This window comes from Hyperolius riggenbachi, chromosome 1 (genome assembly GCF_040937935.1).
Source record: "Hyperolius riggenbachi isolate aHypRig1 chromosome 1, aHypRig1.pri, whole genome shotgun sequence".
NCBI lineage: Eukaryota > Metazoa > Chordata > Amphibia > Anura > Hyperoliidae > Hyperolius > Hyperolius riggenbachi.
Window position 1 is genome coordinate 55,350,567 of NC_090646.1, and position 21,978 is coordinate 55,372,544.

At 45.4% G+C, this 21,978-nt stretch overlaps 1 protein-coding gene and 1 long non-coding RNA gene across 2 annotated transcripts in view; one reads left to right on the forward strand and one right to left on the reverse strand.

Moving 5' to 3' along the window:
- The window catches only part of ATP6V1B1 (ATPase H+ transporting V1 subunit B1), a 166,473-nt gene extending 159,368 nt beyond the window's left edge, over positions 1 to 7,105 (forward strand). Inside the window, exons 13-14 of the mRNA XM_068274471.1 lie at positions 4,318 to 4,447; positions 6,828 to 7,105. Coding sequence (XP_068130572.1) covers positions 4,318 to 4,447; positions 6,828 to 6,997 — 300 coding nt within the window. The 3' untranslated portion in view covers positions 6,998 to 7,105. The remainder of the gene's footprint in view (positions 1 to 4,317; positions 4,448 to 6,827) is intronic.
- Positions 4,136 to 21,978, reverse strand: part of LOC137562785 (uncharacterized) — a 45,215-nt gene continuing 27,372 nt past the window's right edge. The window contains exon 2 of the long non-coding RNA XR_011030188.1: positions 4,136 to 4,413. This is a non-coding gene — a long non-coding RNA (uncharacterized lncRNA). The remainder of the gene's footprint in view (positions 4,414 to 21,978) is intronic.

Genomic DNA, 21,978 nt, shown 5'->3' on the forward strand with positions numbered 1-21,978 from the left:
TTTTGGGGTGTATTTTTACACTTACCCATGCTGAGTGGGAGAAATATCTCTGTAAATAGACAATTGTGTGTAAAAAAAAATAAAAAATAGTCATTTACTGAGATATTTCTCCCACCCAGCATGGGTATGTGTAAAAATACACCCCAAAACACATTATACTACTTCTCCTGAGTACGGCAATACCACATGTGTGGCACTTTTTTGCAGCCTAACTGCGCTAAGGGGCCCAAAGTCCAATAAGCATCTTTAGGCTTTACAGGGGTGCTTACAATTAGGGACCCCCCAAAATGCCAGGACAGTGAACACACCCCACAAATGACCCCATTTTGGAAAGTAGACACTTCAAGGTATTCAGAGAGGAGCATAGTGAGTCCGTGGCAGATTTCATTTTTTTTTGTCGCAAGTTAGAAGAAATGGAACCTTTTTGTTTTTTTTGTCACAAAGTGTCATTTTCCGCTAACTTGTGACAAAAAATAAAATCTTCTATGAACTCACCATGCCTCTCACTGAATACTTTGGGATGTCTTCTTTCCAAAATGGGGTCATTTGGGGGGTATTTATACTATCCTGGAATTTTAGCACCTCATGAAACATGACAGGTGGTCAGAAAGTCAGAGATGCTTCAAAATGGGAAAATTCACTTTTGGCACCATAGTTTGTAAACGCTATAACTTTTACCCAATCCAATAAATATACACTGAATGTTTTTTTTTTTTATCAAAGACATGTAGCAGAATAACTTTCGCGCTCAAATGTATAGGAAATTTTACTTTATTTGAAAAATGTCAGCACAGAAAGTTAAAAAAGTCATTTTTTTTGACAAAATTCATGTCTTTTTTGATGAATATAATAAAAAGTAAAACTCGCAGCAGCAATCAAATAGCACCAAAAGAAAGCTGTATTAGGGCCTGTACACACTGCTGCGCTTGCGTTGCGTTTTTAAAAACGCATGCGTTTTTAAAATTGCAAGGTCTTTTGAAAAAGAATGAAAATCGTGATGACTTGTACACACTGGTGCGATGCGTTTTTAGAAAAACGCAATCGCAGTGCCTGCTGCGCTTTTTTAAGCGCAGCGCATGAAAAACGCATGCGCTTGCGTTTTTGCCTGCGTTTTTCAGAAGTCAGTATCCCAGAAGACTCTGCAATCTCCTGATTCCTGTTGAAATGTAAACTAGAAAAAAACCAAAGGATTCTTTAGCCAATCAGCAATTACAAGAAAAACGCAAACGCACAAAAAACGCAGGCAAAAGCGCATGCGTTTTTAAAACTACAGGCACTTTAAAAACGCATGCGCTTGCGATTTTGCTTGCATTTTTCAGTGTGTACAGGCCCTTAGTGACAAAAAAAGGAGGTAAAATTCATTTAGGTGGTAGGTTGTATGACCGAGCAATAAACCGTGAAAGCTGCAGTGGTCTGAATGGAAAAAAAGGCTCTGATCCTTAAAGACACTCTGTAACATGAAAAAGATCCCCTGGGGGGTACTCACCTCGGGTGGGGGAAGCCTCCGGATCCTAATGAGGCTTCCCACGCCGTCCTCTGTCCCACGGGGGTCTCGCTGCAGCCCTCCGAACAGCCGGCGACAGACCCGACTGTCAGTTCAATATTTACCTTTGCTGGTTCCAGCGGGGGCGCTGTGGCTGCTCTCGGGTCCGAACTACACGGAAATACCCGATCTCAGTCGGGTCCGCTCTACTGCACAGGCGCCGGAAACTTGCGCCTGCGCAGTAGAGCAGACCCGACGGCGATCGGGTATTTCCGTGTAGTTCGGAGCCGACAGCCGTCAGAGCGCCTGCGCAGGAGCCGGGAAGGTAAATATTGATGTCATCTTTCACGGAGGGCTGCAGCGAGACCCCCGTGGGACAGAGGACGGCGTGGGAAGCCTCATTAGGATCCGGAGGCTTCCCCCACCCGAGGTGAGTACCCCCCAGGGGATCTTTTGACGTTACAGATCCTCTTTAAGGGGCGAAAAGACTGTGGTCCTCAAGTGGTTAATTCTTCCGGTACTGGAAACAATATTAGACTTATGTCTCTGCTCCTAATGTTTTATTTCTTAGATACATATCATTATATCATACGTTTATTTTCACTTCAGATTCCCTTTAAATTCTATTGAAATTCTGTGTACAGTGTGTGAGAAGCTAATAGATCGTTCTCTGATCAGATTTGGAGAGAGATGTATCTGATGGTCGCTCTGGTGGCCTCCTATTAGTGCATGGCCACCTATAGAAAAGTTTAGAAAAGCAAACTGATTATCTCAGTCTATATTTATACAATACAAAACTCTAGCGCGCAATGGTTCAAGAATTTCTTTAAAAGACCATGCAAGTCCATACACCTTGTTGCAAATCTTTATGGATATCCTGGTAGGAGCGGTTTAATGATAGTCCGGTAAGATAAGCCATCACCACACCCCAAGCAGTGGCAACTCAGCATTAAAAAATGACATTTTGTTAGATAGATCTGCAGCGCCTATGGGGTCATATGGCTGCCCCCTGTAAAGTGGATCCGAGATAAACTTTTACTTATTGCATAAATGTGTTCCTTTCATATAGTTTATATGACATTCCTCAAGCCAAATACTTTTTTTTGTTTTGTTTTAATCTAATTCCCTATAAACGAAACAAGCCTCGCCCACTGATTTTCCAGAGTGCCAAGGCACTCAGTCCCAGTTAGCGAGGGCTCATGGGAGCTCAGTCTGGGCAGGAGCAGGAGGAGGTTACTAGCCAGAGATTTCAGAGGCAGAGGGGAGGAGTGAATTTGTCACAGGCTGAGGGCTGGAGATGCTATTAGCTTTTCTGTGTGCAGGGATGAGCAGAAACTACGCCAGTGCGAATTTACGCATCGTAGTTCGCATCTACGTAGTTAACATGTGTAACTACGCATCTACGTAGTTAACATGTGTATTGCGTAGTAAACTACGACTGCGTTACTTGCGTCTGATTTTCCAGCATTTGCATTCACTACACTTCGCACTATGCGTAATTGCGTATTTTAACGCGTATTCTACGAAATGCATATGAAGCAAATATTTGATTTCGAAGCCGTAGTTTGGCGAAGCGTAATTGCTTAAAACTATGCGTAGTTCCAGCGTAGCAAAGTTGGCTGACTACGACCATCCCTGTCTGTGTGTAATGTGACAACAGAACATGGCTGCCCTCATTGCATCACAGGAATAAATAATCATAAACTTTTGAAGCTGTTTGCAGCTAGATATGCTGTGCAAACTATCTAAACTTTAGATAAGATTTATAGACAAGTTACTCGTTATAGTTAGTTTTTCATCTCGGATCTACTCGGAATTCTTCTCAACCTGCTTAATGTCAGACTTCTTGTACCATATCATCTCAAATAAAATATACCGGGGCCACCATAGCGTAAAACCTTATAAAACATTTGTTTATAAGCAGAGTGCACGCTTACAAACATGTTGAATTAAATTGGCTCAGAGTTTTAGCGGGCTCTACCCCCGTTCGTAGGGCACCCGGTGGGCTTAGTTGCACTGCTGTCCCCAGACCATCCAGCTCTTAGCCATGCTTGCTGTCTCCGCATCCCCACAATCAGCATCTGAGCGTGGGGACACGGAGAAAGCAAGCGTGGCTGAGAGCTGGATGGTCTGAGGATGACTCACCCTTAACTACATGTACACAATCAGTAACCCCCCCCCCCTTTGAGATGGATGGAGCAAAAGCTGATTGGTTTCTAGGAGTGGAACACAAACATTTCCATACACTTCATACATTGTCTTAGCTTCCCCAAATCAGAGTGCCATTACGGTAGTCTACTGATGAAAGATTGACCATCAATTTCCTAAGCTTTGAGTGGGACCAGAGATAGGCCCCGAGCAGCATTTTCTTTAAAGAGAATCTGTACTCTAAAATTCTTACAATAAAAAGCATACCATTCTATTCATGATATTCTCCTGGGCCCCTCTGTGCTGTTTCTGCCACTCCCTGCTGCAATCCTGGCTTGTAATTGCCATTTTTATGCAGTGTTTACAAACAAAAAACATGGCTTCTAACCAGAGAAAGAACAGCTCACTGTGTGACTCATGCAGAGCTTGGGTGTGTATAGCTTCTGCCAATGACAAGCAGTGCTGCACATTCCACACATTCCAGCCTGAGCCCGACAGACCCGACAGAGGAGAGAAGATAAGATTTATTACAGAGACAGTGCAACTAGAAAAGGCTGCAGTATGCCAGAGCACATTAGAACAGGTATAGGAACTTATAGGATAGAAGAAATCTGGCTAAAAATTTTGTTACAGAGTCTCTTTAAATGTGAAAATTCAGAATCATTAACCTCTGTCTCTTGTCACAGTATGCTTGTTATGCCATTGGGAAAGATGTCCAAGCCATGAAGGCCGTCGTAGGAGAGGAAGCCTTGTCTTCAGATGATCTCCTGTATCTGGAGTTCCTGCAGAAGTTTGAAAGACAGTTTATTGCTCAAGGTATCTCATAATTGTTATTATTTTTAATGCTATGATGATTATTATTTGATGTAATTTTGACTTTTTGAACTGAACTATATGAATCATTTACAATACTCCACAGTGCTGAAGAGTTTACATACTAATATCTCTTAGCAAGATGACATTAATTATTGCTTCTCAGGAGTTTACACACTAATACCCTATCAGAGTTACGTTAGCCTGGCCCCTGAGGAGCATATACATTACTATCCCTATCAGAGTTACATAAGTCCTTGGGCTTGATTCACTAAGACAAATAGCATGCCTTATCAGAGATAACATGCCTTATCAAAGTTAACGTGCCTTATCAGAGTAGCATAGCGAACTTATGCCTGCTAATTGGCAATGAGCAGAGCTCCACTCGTCCTGGTCTGAGCCAATGTGGGTTCGTAGCGCTCGCTATGCTACTCTTATAAGGCATGTTAACTTTGATTAGGCATGTTAACTTTGATAAGGCATGCTATTTGCCTTAGTGAATCAAGCCCCATGTCTCTCTGAGGTAGTTATACACTAATACCCCATCAGAGTCATACTAGTCCTTGTAATTGAGGAGCCTTGACACTAACACTCCAACCAGAGTAATAGTAGTCCTTCGCTCTAAAAAGCTTATACCCTAACAATCCTATTACAGATCTAGTTGTCCTTGCCTCTGAAATGCATATGCATTAGCAATCCTACCAGATTTATATTAGTCCTTGCCCCTGAGGAGATTGTACACTAACAATCCTACCAGAGTTTTAGTAGGCCTTGCCCCTGAGGAGGCTGCACACTGACAATCCTACCAGAGTTTTATTAGTCCTTGCCCCTGAGGAGGCTGCACACTGACAATCCTACCAGAGTTTTATTAGTCCTTGCCCCTGAGGAGGCTGTACACTGACAATCCTACGAGATTGTAAAAAAAACAAACCAGGAGAGTCAAAATAAAATGATCATTGGCAAACATAGTCCCCCCCATGCCTTCCTGATAGTATCACCAACCAGACAGAGGAAAAGAGAGAATACCGGCAATGACAGAGTGGACTGTGAGCATACAGTTTGTTCCAATTCTAAATCGAGAGCTCATTCTTAAATGACGGGTGTGGCCTTTAACCTCTGCCCATTTCTCTATAAATGTACACCATGTTAGTAGTAATCCTGGCCTCCAATCTGGATAGTGATTTAAGTGAACAGCAGGGCTGGTTAAAATTGAGGGGCATGACTAGAGGTGAGCAGGCCCTGCAATCGCCCAGAGCTGTGGGGGGCCATTAAAGCTTTGCTGGGGAGGGGGCATGAACTGTAGTCACGCCACTGGTCCAAATGGTAGCCTTGATGTTGCCGGGACTCACATGAGTTGTGTGGGTTGCTGCGTCCTCTGTCACTTCACTTATTAAAGTGTACTTGAGGTGAATCCTGTAACAAAAAATGTATACTTGCCTCGGTAGAGGGAAGCCTGTGGAACCTGCAGAGGCTTCCCTCATCCTCCTGACCCCCACTATTGTCGCGTGCAGTCCCATGTAAGAAATGCGACAACTGTCTGTTACCGTGCTCCTCTTCATGCACGAGTATGGCTGCGCCTGCGCAGTAAACCAGAGCCGCTCACGCAGGAGGATCCCACGCAGCAGCAGCGGTGGCGAGGAGGACACGGGACATGTCATTCGACTGCACTTGAGTTGGGGGCGCAGGGTGAGCCGAATGCCGCTCGATACCCTGGTGGCGTTAAACACTATTCCCCCTAGGAGTTGAGATGTAATTCGGTGTCTGGCAATTGCTGGAGCCCCGAATTACACTTGTGCGGGGTGCACAACATAGCACAAGCGCATAGCACAGCTTCAGTGCTGGTTGCCAGGCGCCAAAATGACTTGATTCATTTACAACAGGTCCATGGTAAATCCGTGACAAGGGAATTTATAACAGGTAGTTTTTAATTATAAGCTTTAAATTACCCAGTCGGTATAACAAATATCATAAAAGTCCTTGAGTCAAAAGAATTGAGATCACAGATAAGCCACGTTTCGCGGCCCTTTAAACAGCTGCTTCTTCAGAGGCAAAGTGTAGAGGTATCAATAGTTGTGACAACAGGTTTTAAAAACAGCATTATCAATTGTACATCCAGGATTAGGTATGCATCAAGCGCCCTTTTTGTCTGGTCAGTCCATAGATAAATGTATCCTGGTTACCAGGTAGGCATTAGGCCAAAGCCTGAAATGAGTATGAAGTTGAGGTGGCCGAGGACCATCAGATTGTAGATATCAGTGTGATGGAACTTCTGTGTGTCTGGCATAGCTGGCTGGAGTATGCAGCGGATTAGTGAGATCAGCCTGCTCTCTATCATTGGACATGATCACCTTAATAACCATTCTCTCCCCTGACTCTCCTCCAGGAGCCTACGAGAACCGCACAATCTTCGAGTCTCTGGACATCGGATGGCAGCTGCTGCGAATCTTCCCCAAGGAGCTCCTGAAACGTATCCCAGAGAGTATGCTGGCGGAGTTCTACCCCCGAGAGTCCCGGTACCAGGCAGAGGCGTCCGCTCCTGGCAAACGCTCCTAGATGTACAACTCGCTCATATTATCAGTCCTGTGTCTATACACATCCATATTTATTCTGAATGCTGGTACAATATCCTGTCTCATTATTAAAGGAATCCTCCCCTCAGAATATGGGCGTGGTTCATTCCATCAGCTGACAGCGATCACATGACAAGCAGACTCACACAAAGTAGTTTTCAAATATTGGTATAAAAATACTTACCTTTCCCCTATAAAGTATGATGCCACCTACATAAAAAAAAAAAAAAAAATGATATGACATCAGTGCCATAGAAACGGTGATTTAATAGCATTGGATTTTTCAATATTGATATACAGCCTGTTGTTGTTTTCTAACTTTACAGTGACTTTAAATTGCACATCTTTGCATCCATGGCATGAGTTTGGTTTACAGAAAACCCTCAAATTTCCATTTCTTGCATGAATAAGAGAGGCTTTTCTTTTGAAACATTTTTTACAGCTAAATCCAACTTTTTTCACTTTTAAAGTAAACCTGAAGTGGCATGTGACATAATGAGATAAACATATTCATATACAGTACTGTCCCAACTAAAAATAATTCTGAAGTCCCTTTCTGTTTTCCAGTACAGCAAGAGTTAAAAAATAAACCCTTGAGTTTTAATTTAAGCAAATGAGCTTGTCTGAGCTTGCTGAAGAGCTTGTGCAATTCAGTCTGGTTCCCCTGAAAAGTAAATAGAAGCTAAAAGGCTGAAATCAGTCAAGGAGTGGGGAGATACTGAGTTTTCACTATAGGAAAGTTTAAAGTGTCTTTACTTTTCTGTTTCTTTTTTTCAGTTTAAAAGGCAGACCGTGGATTCTAAACTGCGGCTGTCTTGATCTGTTAGTCTGATGCAATCTTAAAAATAAAGCTATAAAACTGACTGAAAATAGAAATATGAGACTCTTTTCTGTTGCTGATGTTCTATTTATCATCTGTACTACACACACAATTAATTATCTCATAAGTTTATTTTCATATCAGGTTCACTTTAAACAGGGCAGTTTCTATTCCTGAGAGCCCCCAGGGTGAGGATGTATCAATTGCGCCCCCCATAGACTAGGCCACACTGTTGCGATACAGTGGCCGAGGTGCGCCCCAGTATGAGGTGGCCCCCAATATAGCTAGCCAGAGGCAGGGGCGGTCTGCCCATGACGTCACCTGAACGTCTTGCGTCAGGCAGCGTATCCCTGCCTGGCTACTGCTCTATTTTTTTCTTAAAGGGGCACTATGGCAAAAAATTGTAAAATTTAAAATATGTACAAATTTAGATAAATAAGAAGTACATTTTTTCCAGAGTAAAATAAGCCATAAATTTATTTTCTCCTATGTCGCTGTCACTTACAGTAGGTAGTAGAAATCTGACAAAAGCAACAGGTTTTGGACTAGTCCATATCTTCATGGGGGATGCTCAGGGATTTATTTATTTTCAAAAGCACTTAGTGAAAGGCAATTGCTCTATCCAACTGCCAAAAAAACTGTGTAGTGAACAGGTAAGCTGGCCAGCATCATGGTTTAAATCCTTTTTAGGGAATCCTACTAATATTATAAATGGGAAAGTTTGGATGTTTGTTACTTGATCACGCAAAAATAGTTGAACGGATTTGAATGAAATTTGGCAGGGTACATGTGCCAGCTTTCCCAAATTCAAAGCGGAAATGAGATTGCTGCCGTTGTCATACACCACGTTGCCGATCTCCAGTTGGTGCGGGGTCAACCACTGATCCACCTGTTTGTTAAGAGCTGCTCCAGTGTGACTCTCCGCTTTGAGGCAAGACTTGTCTAAGATGGCATCACACTGTCGTACCTGGCATGCAGCATAGGCCCTGGGGAGCTGGGGCTGTGTATCTGGAGAGGAGATCGCAGCACCAGTAGATTTGCGCTGCTACTCATCCAAGGAGGAGGATGACAGCGAAGAGGATGTAGCAGGAGGAGTAGGAGGAGAAGGAGAGGAGGTGGCAGCAGGCCTGCCTGCAAGCCGTGGAGGTGTCACAAGTTGGTCCGCTGCACAGCCACGTACTCCCTGCTTGCCATTGGCGCCAAGTGCTACCCAGACATACTGCTGTTGTGTGCTCCTTCCTGTATTTGCCTGATGAAGCGGGCTTGACCTGCGAAACGCGTTGCGATCTACCTTTGGAGTATACCAATAAATATTCCCTTTTTTGAATACACAGTCTGTTGTGCCTGCTTGTGGGAGGTAAGTCCACCACTGCCTCCTAAGCAATTTTTTAAACTTTTAAATACTGTTTTTATTCTTTTGGCACCTCTTTTCTCAAATATAACAGGTGCAATGACTGGTGATATTAACAATGCATGCGCTCACGTAGGTAGGTAGGTGCACTGAACAGTGAACAGGTGCAGTAATTGGGATGGGATTACAAATGTGCAGCTGTCTGTCACACACACAGGTAGTCACTGAATGTGCTGGGCCTGGCAGTGGCACAGTAGGAATTACCACCAAGGGGCCAAAGGCCAGCTGCGACTGACTGACAGGGCTGTATATAATGCAAGTTGGCCACACAAAAAAAAAAATAGATCACAAGAACAAGATTTGCTCTCAAAAGAACTGTTGAGGGGTGCTTTTTTAGCAATAAGAATCGGCAAAGAGCAAGCTAACAAGCCTACAAGAGCCTAAGGGCCCGTTCAGATCACAAATGCGGATGGCCATGCGTGCGGAACGCGTGCGGACCGCAACGCGTACGAACGCATGGCCATCCGCGTTTGTGTGCGTTGCGTGGCTTATCCCATCACTGAAAAGTGAATGGGACAGCCACGCGTTTTAGCAAAATCTGCGTGCAGCATGCGTTCCCGGACCGCACAGGTCCGGAACGCATGCAGTGTGAACATCAGACATTGCACTCTATGCAATGTCTGATGTCGTGCGTATCGGCCACCTGCACGCGTTTCCAAAACGCGTCTGGAAACGCGTGCAGTGTGAACGGGCCCTAACTAAGCTTTCCCTATGAGAGTCTGCAGCAGCAGCTCTCCCTTCTTACTGCAGGCACATGAGTGAGTAAAATGCCTGACGCTGCCTACCTTTTATAAGGGGGGGGGGGGCCTCCAGGAGGGAGTGTAGCCTGATTGGCTACAATGCGCCTGCTGACTGTGATGTACAGGGTCAAAGTTGACCGTAATGATATAGTATAGGAGGCGGGTCAAACCGCTATAAAGTTCGCGTTCGTTCGTGAACGCAAACCACCAAAGTTTGCGCGAATAAGTTCGCGGTCGAACCGTTTGGGCCATCTCTACTTATCTCTTCCTTGCTATCTATATCTCTTTGTTGATCTATCTATCATTCTCTTTATCTATCGATGGGCCTGGTGCATGTAACTGAGGTAATATTGATGTGCACAGATGGCCACAGCAATACTACCCTTACTTCCACCAGCAGTAACGCCAATTACGCTATCAATACCACCCGTGCTATTCAAGTATCACGACCATTGCTATTATAAAGAGCGTTACTAATGAGCATTACCTTTAGTACCACTCATTATCGTAGCAACGGTGCTGCTACTCGAATACCACAGGTCGCAATAATAGTATTACTCGTGGTACTGCTGGTGGAAGTAAGGGTAGTAATTGCTGCGTGCTGTCTGTGCACAGCAAATACTACCTCAGTTACCAGCATCAGGCCAGATCTATCTATCTATCTCTCTCTCTCTCTCACGTTGTCTCCTATCTATCTAGCAAATCTCTGTCCCCATCTATGACTCGTATAGTGATGAGGAACATCCAGCCCGGTGCAGAAGGAGTAAAATCCAGGAGAAATGTGAGTTCTGTGTTGCTGGTCTCGTTGTCGGTTACAGGCCGGTCTCCAGGGAGCAACAGGTTAATGGTCTGAGTGGTCCTTCAGTGGTACGGAGGCAGCTCTGGGCTGTGGGCCCTCTTCTCACATCTGCAGTGCCAGACAGTAGTTGTGTCTGGCTGCAGCCTATTGCGGACGCTTCAGTGCGTCTGGGAGCCGCTAGCCGGGAGTCAGACCCAACATTTCACCTGCTGCACACACACACACGCTTCAGCTGACTGTACACACTTCTGCAGCTACTTCACACATTATACTGAGACCCAATAAAATAACATGCGGGAGGGTTAATATTTCCTCACAGCGTGGGGATACACAGGCAGGGGAGGGAGGGGGGAATACAAGGTGGACGCAGGACAAGAGCTCTGCTGAGATGAGTATGGCGCTTGCTGAGCACGCAGGCTCCAGGCCAAAACAAGCAAAAAAAGTCTACAACTTTATATAATGCAAAAGAGCTGCGGCGCAATCACAAAATCTATCACGGAAACGTCTCTGAAAGCAGCGAAACTCCTCAAGCTCTAGAGAAATGTGGGGCTGTCTGCAGAGGCGTAGCAGTAGGGGATGCAGAGATTGTGAGCGCACCAGGGCCCACATTCATCCATCGCTTCATCCAAAGCTTCATAGCTTTTCATTGCAGCTATGCTGGTAATGAACACCTCTGTATGTGCATTGCATAGTGGTAACCCTTAAAGGGACACTGTAGGGGGGTCTGGGGAAAACTAGTTGAACTTACGCAGGGCTTCTAATGGTCCCCCGCAGACATCCTGTGTTGGCGCAGCCACTCACCGATGCTCCGGCCCCGCCTCCGGCTCACTTCTGGAATTTCAGACTTTAAAGTCTGAAAACCACTGTGCCTGCGTTGCAGTGTCCTCGATCCTGCTGATGTCACCAGGAGCATACTGCGCAGGCCCAGTATGGTCTATGCCTGCGCCGTGCGCTCCTGGTGACATCAGGGGAAGCAAGGACACGGCAACGCAGGCGCAGTGGTTTTCAGACTTTAAAGTCTGAAATTCCAGAAGTGAACCGGAGGCGGGGCCGGAGCATCGGTGAGTGGCTGCGCAGGCACAGGATGTCTGCGGGGGACCATTAGAAGCCCCGGGTAAGTTCAGCTCATTTTCCCCCGACCCCCCTACAGTATCCCTTTAACCTCCTCAGCGGTATGGATGAGCCTGACTCGCCTATAAAAAGCTAGCTAGGAACAGTAAGGATGAGTCAGGCTCGTCCAGCAATTACTATTACTCACTTGTGTTTAAAAAAGAAAAAAAAAAAAGCTATGGGCAGCACTACTGCCCATAGCAGCAAACCATAACGTAGAATATATATATATTTTTTTTTAATGTACTTTTTTTATACAGTATTGTAGGCATGCTTGCAGACAGCTTGCAAGACCTCAACTTGCAAGCAGTAAACGATTACACCTCTCTCTCTGACACTGCAGATGTCCCTGGTAGGTTTTGGGGCTCCATATCATTAGAGTGCTTGGGGCCCCATGTAAAACTCGCACTGGGGCCCAAGCTCCTCAGTTACACCACTGGCTGTCTGAATACTGGAGTCAGTTAAGGCAGGGTCACTTCATAACCAGTAGTAAGCAAAGTTCATCAGCACACAAGCAGTAATGCAACGCACTTTTATTGTGCAATTATCCATGTAAAATCTGCCTGGAATCTGTACTCAATTGAGCTCATCAAAGGAGATATCCAGAGTAAAAAAAAGAAGAAAGCTCTACTTACCTTGGGCCTCCTCCAGCCACTGGCAGCCTATATGTCGCTGCAGCTCCACTGCCAGACGCTGTCCCCGGGTCTCCTCCATTGCAGATGTCTTCTGCGCCTGCACAAAACACTCCCGGCTACATCAGCGTAATGACAAGCGGCATGGCCGCACGCTCACGCAGAAGATGCCGACCTGGCGAAGTAGGCATCTGTAATGGAGGGGGCCCGGGGTCACCGTCTGGGATTGAGCTGCGTCAAGGGACAGATAGTCTGCCAGGGGCTGGAGGAAGTGCTAGGTAAGTAGATTTTTTTTTCTATACCTCGGACCTGACCTTTAAGGTGGAAAACACAAAACAAGACACAGAGCATTTAGATTGCACTTTTCTCCTGGCAGACTCAAAGTACTGGAGCTGCAGCCACTGGGACATGCTCTATAGGCAGTAGCAGTGTTAGGGAGACTTGCATAAGGTCTTCTCACTGAATAGGTGCAGCTTACTGAACAGGCAGAGCCAAGATTCAAACCCTGGTCTCCTATGTCAGAAGCAGAGCCCTTAACCAGTACACTATCCACACACTTCAACAGAGACCTGGAAATTGTGGGGGAAAAAACGCCCCTGCAAGTGTGTTTCCTGCCGAAGGTTAAATGATACCCGAAGTGACATGTGACATGATGAGATAGACATGTGTACATAAAATGCCTAGCACACAAATAACTATGCTGTGTTCCTTTTCTTCTTTCTCTGCCTGAAAGAGTTAAATATCAGGTATGTAAGTGGCTGACTCAGTCTTGACTACAGGACAGGAAGTGACTACAGTGTGATCCTCAATGATAAGAAATTCCCATTTGTATCTCTTTCTTGCTCTCAGAAGCCATTTTCTGCTATGAAAATGTTTTATAGTTGGAATTTCTCATCAGTGAGGGTCACACTGTAGTCACTTCCTGTCCGAGTCAGGACTGAGTCAGCCACTTACATACCTGATATTTAACTCTTTCAGACAAAGAAAGAAAAAAAGGAACACAGCATAGTTATTTGTGTGCTAGGCACATGTCTATCTCATCATGTCACATGTCACTTCGGGTATCCTTTAAGTTGGATGGCTGCCTGAACGGGTACAAATGTTCATATTTCAACATTACATATTAGATAAGGCCCGATTCACATTAGCGTTTTTTTCCGGAACGTACCCGGAACGTATACTGTACAAACGGAATGGATGTGAATGGATCCAATGTTAACCTATGGATCCATTCACATGCGTCTGTTGGTACGGATACGTTCTGTACGTTCCGGTCCCCGGACCTAAAAATTGCTGCAGGCCCTAATTTTCCGGACCATTCTGACCAGCGGAATGGATCTGGACAAAAACGCAGCAGCATTGGGGGCAATGGGAAACGGACCGTTCCACGGGGTTGGGGTCATGGGCCGACGCGAATCTAGCGACGGGAGGGTGAGGGGAGGGTGCAGCAGCTGGGCAAGTGGACTAGGGACGGTTTATACATACCTAATCTTCCGTAGCAGCCGGCGGTAGAGGCTCCTGTCTTTTTCCGCGTCATGTGACTACATGACGCGTCTTGTGACTAGTCACATGACTCGCTGTGTAGTCACAGCGGAAGAAGAGAAACTCTCTACCGCCGGCTGTTGCAGAAGATTAGGTATGTATTTGCTGAATGAAAACGGATCCGATCAATTATTGATCAGATCCGTTTTCATATGTGAACCGAGCCACGGACTGAGCCATCCGGATCCGGGGAAGCAGAGACCGGATCCGCTCACCGGATCCTTTTGGCTCATTTTGCAGATGTGAACCGGGCCTAACTGTATATATGTACCCAACTCATCCACTCCATGCACTGTACCTCAGTGGCTACTACTCTAGCCTTCAGTGTGATATTGGGGGAGAGGCTACACTTGAACTCATCGACACAGACAGTTCAGAAGGTATTTGACGTAAAAGAGCAATATTTTTAGTTTAAAGTGGGATTATACTCCCCAAACTAACATTTCAGTTACTACTCCAAGGGCAATTAACTTTTTCTCTTGAGTTTTCTCCTAGGAGATAATTTTTCATCTTCAAATTAGAATACCTTTTCAGCACTTTGCAGTGGAAAGGGTACCAAAAAGTAGGGGAAAAGTACTATAAAAATTATTTTGATTAGTTGTTTGCTTGTTGATGCTTTAAAAAGCATTTTATTGACAAGTTTGAAACTATTACCTAGGAGAAAGCCCAGGTGAAAAACTTACTTGCATATGGGCCCTAGTTACATAAAAGAACATTTTAAAGCATTCCCAAGTATTCCCTCTGTGTAAAATAATTTGTCACTGCACAAAGCAGTAGAAGCTTGCTTATCTCTTGTCATCGGTAAAGGAAATAATCTCCCCGTGTCTGTGTCTTCACTATTGCCCCCTCCCTGCTGAAGTAGCTCTGGTGTTGCCATGGCAATGTGTCTATTTCGGGAGGGGGGGGGGGGGGTAAAAGGAAGACACAGGAAGAGAGATTTTTGCCTTTGCCGATGACCAGAGATAAAGAAGCCTGTACTGCGCTTTGCAGTGAAAATAAAAGATTTTACACACAGGGAATACTTGGGAATGCTTTTATAATGATCCCGAGGTGTGACACCTATGGAAGCTGCCATATTTATTTCCTTTTAAGCAATACCAGTTGCCTGGCAGGGCTTCTGATCTTTCTGGTCAGTTTGGTCTAAATAACACACCTGAAACAAGCATGCAGCTAATACTGTCAGATTTGTCAGAGATATCGGATCTGCATGCTTGTTTAGGGGCTATGGCTAATGGTATTGAAGGCATAGGATCAGCAGGACAGCCAGGCAATGTGCATTAATTAAAAGGAAACAAACATGTCAGCCTCCATATCCCTCTCACCTCGGGTTCCCTTTAAATGTTCTTTGGTGCAACTATCGATTATTATAACCGATAAATGAATCGAGTTGATAAAAAATCAAGTTGTCATTTTGATGTAGAATCGATTCTTATTGGCCGATATTCGATCGAATTTTTAAAATGAATCAGAGTATGTCAGGTTATTTCAATCGATGGAACAATAATCGAGAGCTTTTTTTGATATGTACAGTATATGATCGACATTTACTCGGTGGTGGAAAAATGAAACATAATCGACTCTAGTGTATGGGCAAGAAATCAATTCAGGTTCGATAGATTCATTTATTTTCAATCAATTCTAAGAATCATTAGGTCAATCGATCGTCCTATAATCGACCAGTGTATGGCCAGTAGTGATGATCGCAATCAGATAATTACGATTATGCGAAATGACGCGTACATTTTTGCAATTACGCCTATGCATAATTACGTATGCGTAATTACAAATTGTTAATCCAATTGACTTTGTATTATCAATTGTAATTACGCAAGAATTTTTTCGCATAATTTACACATAATTTCATGTTACCGTAACTTTGGCGGTAAATAGCAAAACCCCCATACATGCCATTGCTACCAAACTTGCTACATATGTTAAAGGGAACCTTAACTGAGAGGGATATGAATGTTTCCTTTTAAACAATACCAGTTGCCTGGCAGTCCTGCTGATCTCTGTGGCTGCAGAAGTGGCTGAATCACACACCCGAAAACAAGCATGCAGCTAATCCAGTCTGACTTCAGTCAGAGCACCTGATCTGCATGCTTGTTCAGGGGCTGTGGCTAACAGTATTAGAGACACAGGATCAGCAGGTGAGTCAGGCAACTCAGGGGCGCAACAATAGACCCTGCAAGGGATGCCTCCTCAGGGTGGCCCAGATGCCACAGGGGGCCCGTGGGGGGAAAAGTTTGAGAGACTGACAGCTTAAGGCATGGAGAAAAAAAAAACGTATTCTGCTCTCCTACCGTTGTTATATTGACTGCATGTGTCCAGCACACAGATAAGGACTCACACACACTTTGGAATTTGTACACTGTACCTGCTCCCTAGGGTTCGTAAAAAAAACTTCTGTCTCTCACTGCTGCAAAGTTCTGATGACTTGATGTACAACCTTAAAACAAAGGAGTCACATTTTGAAAAAAAAAGTTGTAGACTTTCCCTTTTCAGCAAAAGGATTCCTAGATTATTATCACAAGGGCTAATGACTTTATGGCCTCTGAATACTTTTACAACCAATGGAGTGGAGATTGATATCTTACTGTTGCTGCTTTATTGAGAGCTTGTTGTCTCACATGGAGTCCAAGATCCTATAATAACAGTATCAATCAGTGACATTCTGAATGTTTTGCCAAAGTTACAGTGAATACTATATCTTATGTTCAGCATGTCATTGTTGTTCCTCCATATAGCATGTGCTCTCATGTAGTAAAAAAATATGGCTGTGTGTGTATGTATGTACTGGGAGCAGAGCTGCAACAAGGGACTTGTCGGCTGCAAGGGGCTGGAGGAAGCCCCGGGTAAGTAGATCTGGGGGTAGCATAGATTGCCTGACGTTTCCTTTAAGTGGTTTTATCTGCATGGGGAAAACACATTGGTCCTCAGTTTTCCTGTACAGAAAGCGAGGGGGGTGGGGGGCCCATCCAAAGTTTTGCGGGGGGGGGGCAGTGATTATTATTATTAATTGAATTTATAAAGCGCCAACATATTACGCAGCGCTGGACATTAGTTTAGGTTACAGACAATATTTAGGGGTGACAGACAGCAATATGACAATACAGGAATACAAGACAACCAGATCACACAGCACAGTATGAGTACCAGGTAATGCTTAGTCAGTCACTGGAGGGAAGCATGGAGATTAGGCAAGTTAGGTTCACTCAGATGCATAGCATGGGTTCACAGTAATGGAGGTGCAAGATCAGGTTGGACACAAAAGGAGGAGGACCCTGCCCAAAGGCTTACAATCTAGAGGGAGAGGTAAGGACACGAATGGTAGGGGACCAGAGTTCAGCTGTGGGTTTAGAGCACTTGTGAGGGGTAGTAGGCCAGAGTAAAAAGGTGAGTTTTGAGGGCTTTCTTGAAGATGTTGAAGGAGGGCGCTGCCCTAATGGGTGGAGGTAGGGAGTTCCATAGTGTTGGAGCAGCTCTTGAGAAGTCCTGGAGGCGTGCATGGGACTGGGTGATGCGGGGGGCGGTTATGCGAAGTTCATTGGAAGAGCGGAGTGAGCGGCTAGGTTTGTACCTTTGAGTAAGATCGGAAATGTAGGTTGGACAGGTTTTGTGGACAGATTTGTAGGTCAGACACAGTATCTTGAATCTGATTCTGGACTGGATAGGAAGCCAGTGGAGGGATTCAAGGAGGGGATCTGCCGTGGTGGAGCGATGGGAGCAGTGGATAATTCTGGCTGCCGCATTCATGATGGACTGCAGTGGGGCTGTTCGGGTCATAGGGAGACCAGACAGCAGGGCATTGCAGTAGTCAAGGCGGGAAATTATGAGGGCATGGATGAGGAGTTTGGTGGTGGCAGAGGTCAGGAAAGGGCGAATCTTACAGATGTTACGAAGGTGGAAGTTGCAGGACTTTGTGAGGTTTTGGATGTGGGGAGTGAAGGAGAGTGCGGAGTCCAGGGTGACACCCAGACAGCGGGCTTGAGAGGTAGGGCAAATGGTAGTGTGGTTAACAGTGACATGCACATCTGGGAGGTTCGTGGATGGCCGGGGTGGGAAGATGTATAGTTACGCCCCTGAGGCAACCGGTATTATTCTAAAAGGAAAAATCCATATCCTTCTCAGTTTAGGTTCCCTTTAGGAGAATAGTGGATACAAGTCAAAATAATAATAGTAGTTTTTGAGAAAATCAATTTTAAAAAATGCAAAGAAAAATGGTTTTAAACTCAGAAAAATGACAGTTTAAAAAACATTTTTCTTTGTATTCTTAAAAATGATTTTCTCAAAAACTACAAAACATTCTTTTGAAGCTTGTACCCATTATTCTTCTTAACATATGTCGCTATTTTGGTAGCAATAGCATGTATAAGGACTTTGCTATTCATTGCCAAAGCCAGCATAAAATTCATGCGTAATTATGAATGCTTCCAATTAACTACGAAATTAATTACGCTTTTCCCAGAAAATTTGCATTACGATTATGATGCCTAATTGCAAATGACAATGAGTAATTCCGCAAAGGCATAAATTCTGCTCATCACTAATAGCTAGAAATAGAGTAGTTACTGAAGAGGAGTCCCTGCATTGGAGGGAGACACAGACAGTAATAAAAGCATTACTATTATCCACACTATAAAGCCAGTTTTGGCTTATATTCATATATTAAAGCTTTCTCCATCGGCCATTTCCATTGTCCATTGCAGCATTGTTTGTGATTGGTTACTGCGAGGAACGACATACAGTTCTTCTGCAGACTATTTGCTTTGTGAGGCCCAATGCCAGAGCGTCAAATGCAATGTTTCTTCTGTTACTGGGGGAACGTAAGTCTGACATGATTGGTTTTTCATCCTCCATTAGAAGAGGTTTCATGTTAATCTATGGTGACAGGTGCACTTTAAATGTCACTTGATCCATTGATGTTACATAAGGAGCCTTACCTTGGAAAGGACGGAGCGGGATGCAGCTGAGGCAGGGAATACGTCACACAACATTACCGGAGAGGAAAAGAACACTGAGCTAGTGAGCTATGAAAAGGAAGAAACATAGCGGCAGGCTGGGAGTATTTCCTCCACCCATCGCTCTGTGCAATGCACAGGACTCACAGGGAGACTCACAGAAAACCTGTACTAAAAAAATCATCCCCTGGGGGGTACTCACCTCGGTAGGGGGAAGCCTCAGGGTCCCAATGAGGCTTCCCCATCCCCTGTAGCTGCAGGCAGTCCAGCGCTGGCTCCCCCGAAGTGTCCCACAATCCTCCCCCGACAAGGCTGACAAGTGCTGATTTATTTACCTTGCCGGTGTGGTGAAATTTTTTGCAACTTTATCAGATTTTGCAACCGGTTGCACTTATTTATAGGTATAGCTATCAGAAAGTGCAACCTAACCATTGACTTTAACCTATCTGTATCAGAAAATGCAACCCAACCAAACCCTATTCTCACCCAGAACCCTCCCCTCTTGCTCAACTAATAACCCCCCCTGGAGGGAACTAGAGTTGGGCCGAACCTCAGATTTTAGGTTCGCGAACTTTCGCGGAAGGTTCGGTTTGCGTTAAAGTTCGCGAACCGCAATAGACTTCAATGGGGATGCGAACTTTGAAAAAAAAAAATTATGCTGGCCACAAAAGTGATGGAAAACATGTTTCAAGGGGTCTAACACCTGGAGGGGGGCATGGCGGAGTGGGATACACACCAAAAGTCCCCGGGAAAAATCTGGATTTGACGCAAAGCAGCGTTTTAAGGGCAGAAATCACATTGAATGCTAAATGACAGGCCTAAAGTGCTTTAAAACATCTTGCATGTGTATACATCAATCAGGTAGTGTAATTAAGGTACTGCTTCACACTGACACACCAAACTCACCGTGTAACGCACCGCAAACAGCTGTTTGTGTAGTGACGGCCGTGCTGGACTGGTGCGCACCATGGCGAGAGTGCAGGTTTTGGTGGCTTTACAGCCCATATGGTCGCCTGGCTGATGTAGCTGAATGACAGAACAGTGACTGTCCAGCTGATCAAATTTGGTCTGACCACAATGAAGCAACGACCTTATTATCTTTTGTGTGCCCCCAGAGACACTCATCTAGGCGCCGGTCATTGCTTCATTGTGATACGCAAGCCCCTTCACCATGGCAAGGTAATGATCACGAAGGGGAATGGGCGCATGTACATGCCTTTTCTTTTGTTGTTGCAGCTGCCCGCAGTGCAGCCAGAAAAATTAGGCAGTCATGTACACGCACCAGAAAAATTATTACAGCGGCCGCTGCTAGCAGCGGCCTAAAAAATTCAGCAATCCGCCTGGAGTCCCGGACCCTGTTGGTGGTGGCGGAGAAGGTAGTCAAGCGGCCTGCAGGCAGACATGCTGTGTGGAGGGACTGGGAGCGACTTAGTCTTCTTGGGGCAGGCCAGGCAGCCAGTCACACGGCGTGCAGGCAGAGATGCTGTGTGTGCGGGGACTGACTTAGTCTTGGGGCGAGCAGCAGCCCTCCGGGATCCATGCCTCATTCATTTTGATAAAGGTGAGGTACTTAACACTTTTGTGACTTAGGCGACTTCTCTTCTCAGTGACAATGCCTCCAGCTGCGCTGAAGGTCCTTTCTGACAGGACGCTTGCGGCAGGGCAGGAGAGAAGTTGGATGGCAAATTGGGACAGCTCTGGCCACAGGTCAAGCCTGCGCACCCAGTAGTTCAAGGGTTCCTCATCGCTGTTCACAGCAGTGTCTACATCCACACTTAAGGCCAGGTAGTCGGCTACCTGCCGTTCCAGTAGTTGGTGGAGGGTGGATCCGGAAGGGCTACGGCGAGGCGTTGGACTAAAGAACGTCCGCATGTCCGACATCACCATGAGATCGCTGGAGCGTCCTGTCTTTGACTGCGTGGACACGGGAGGAGGATTAGTGGCAGTGGTACCTTGCTGGCGTTGTGCTGTCACATCACCCTTAAAGGCATTGTAAAGCATAGTTGACAGCTGGTTCTGCATGTGCTGCATCCTGAAAAGAACAGGTATACAGTAGCGGGTCCACTGAACAGAACAGGTATACAGTGGCGGGTTCACTGAACAGAACAGGTATACAGTAGCGGGTCCACTGAACAGAACAGGTATGCAGTGGTGGGTTCACTGAACACAACAGGTATGCAGTGGCGGGTTCACTGAACAGGTATACAGTGGCGGGTTCACTGAACAGAACAGGTATACAGTGGCAGGTTCACTGAACACAACAGGTATGCAGTGGCGGGTTCACTGAACAGTACAGGTATACAGTGGCGGGTTCACAGAGCAGGTATGCAGTGGCAGGTTCACTGAACAGAACAGGTATGCAGTGGCGGGTTCACTGAACAGTACAGGTATACAGTGGCGGGTTCACTGAACACAACAGGTATGCAGTGGCGGGTTCACTGAACAGAACAGGTATACAGTAGCGGGTCCACTGAACAGAACAGGTATACAGTGGCGGGTTCACTGAACACAACAGGTATGCAGTGGCGGGTTCACTGAACAGAACAGGTATACAGTGGCGGGTTCACTGAACACAACAGGTATGCAGTGGCGGGTTCACTGAACAGGTATACAGTGGCGGGTTCACTGAACAGAACAGGTATACAGTGGCAGGTTCACTGAACAGAACAGGTATGCAGTGGCGGGTTCACTGAACAGTACAGGTATACAGTGGCGGGTTCACTGAACACAACAGGTATGCAGTGGCGGGTTCACTGAACAGAACAGGTATACAGTGGCGGGTTCACTGAACACAACAGGTATGCAGTGGCGGGTTCACTGAACAGGTATACAGTGGCAGGTTCACTGAACAGAACAGGTATACAGTGGCAGGTTCACTGAACAGAACAGGTATGCAGTGGCGGGTTCACTGAACAGAACAGGTATACAGTAGCGGGTCCACTGAACAGA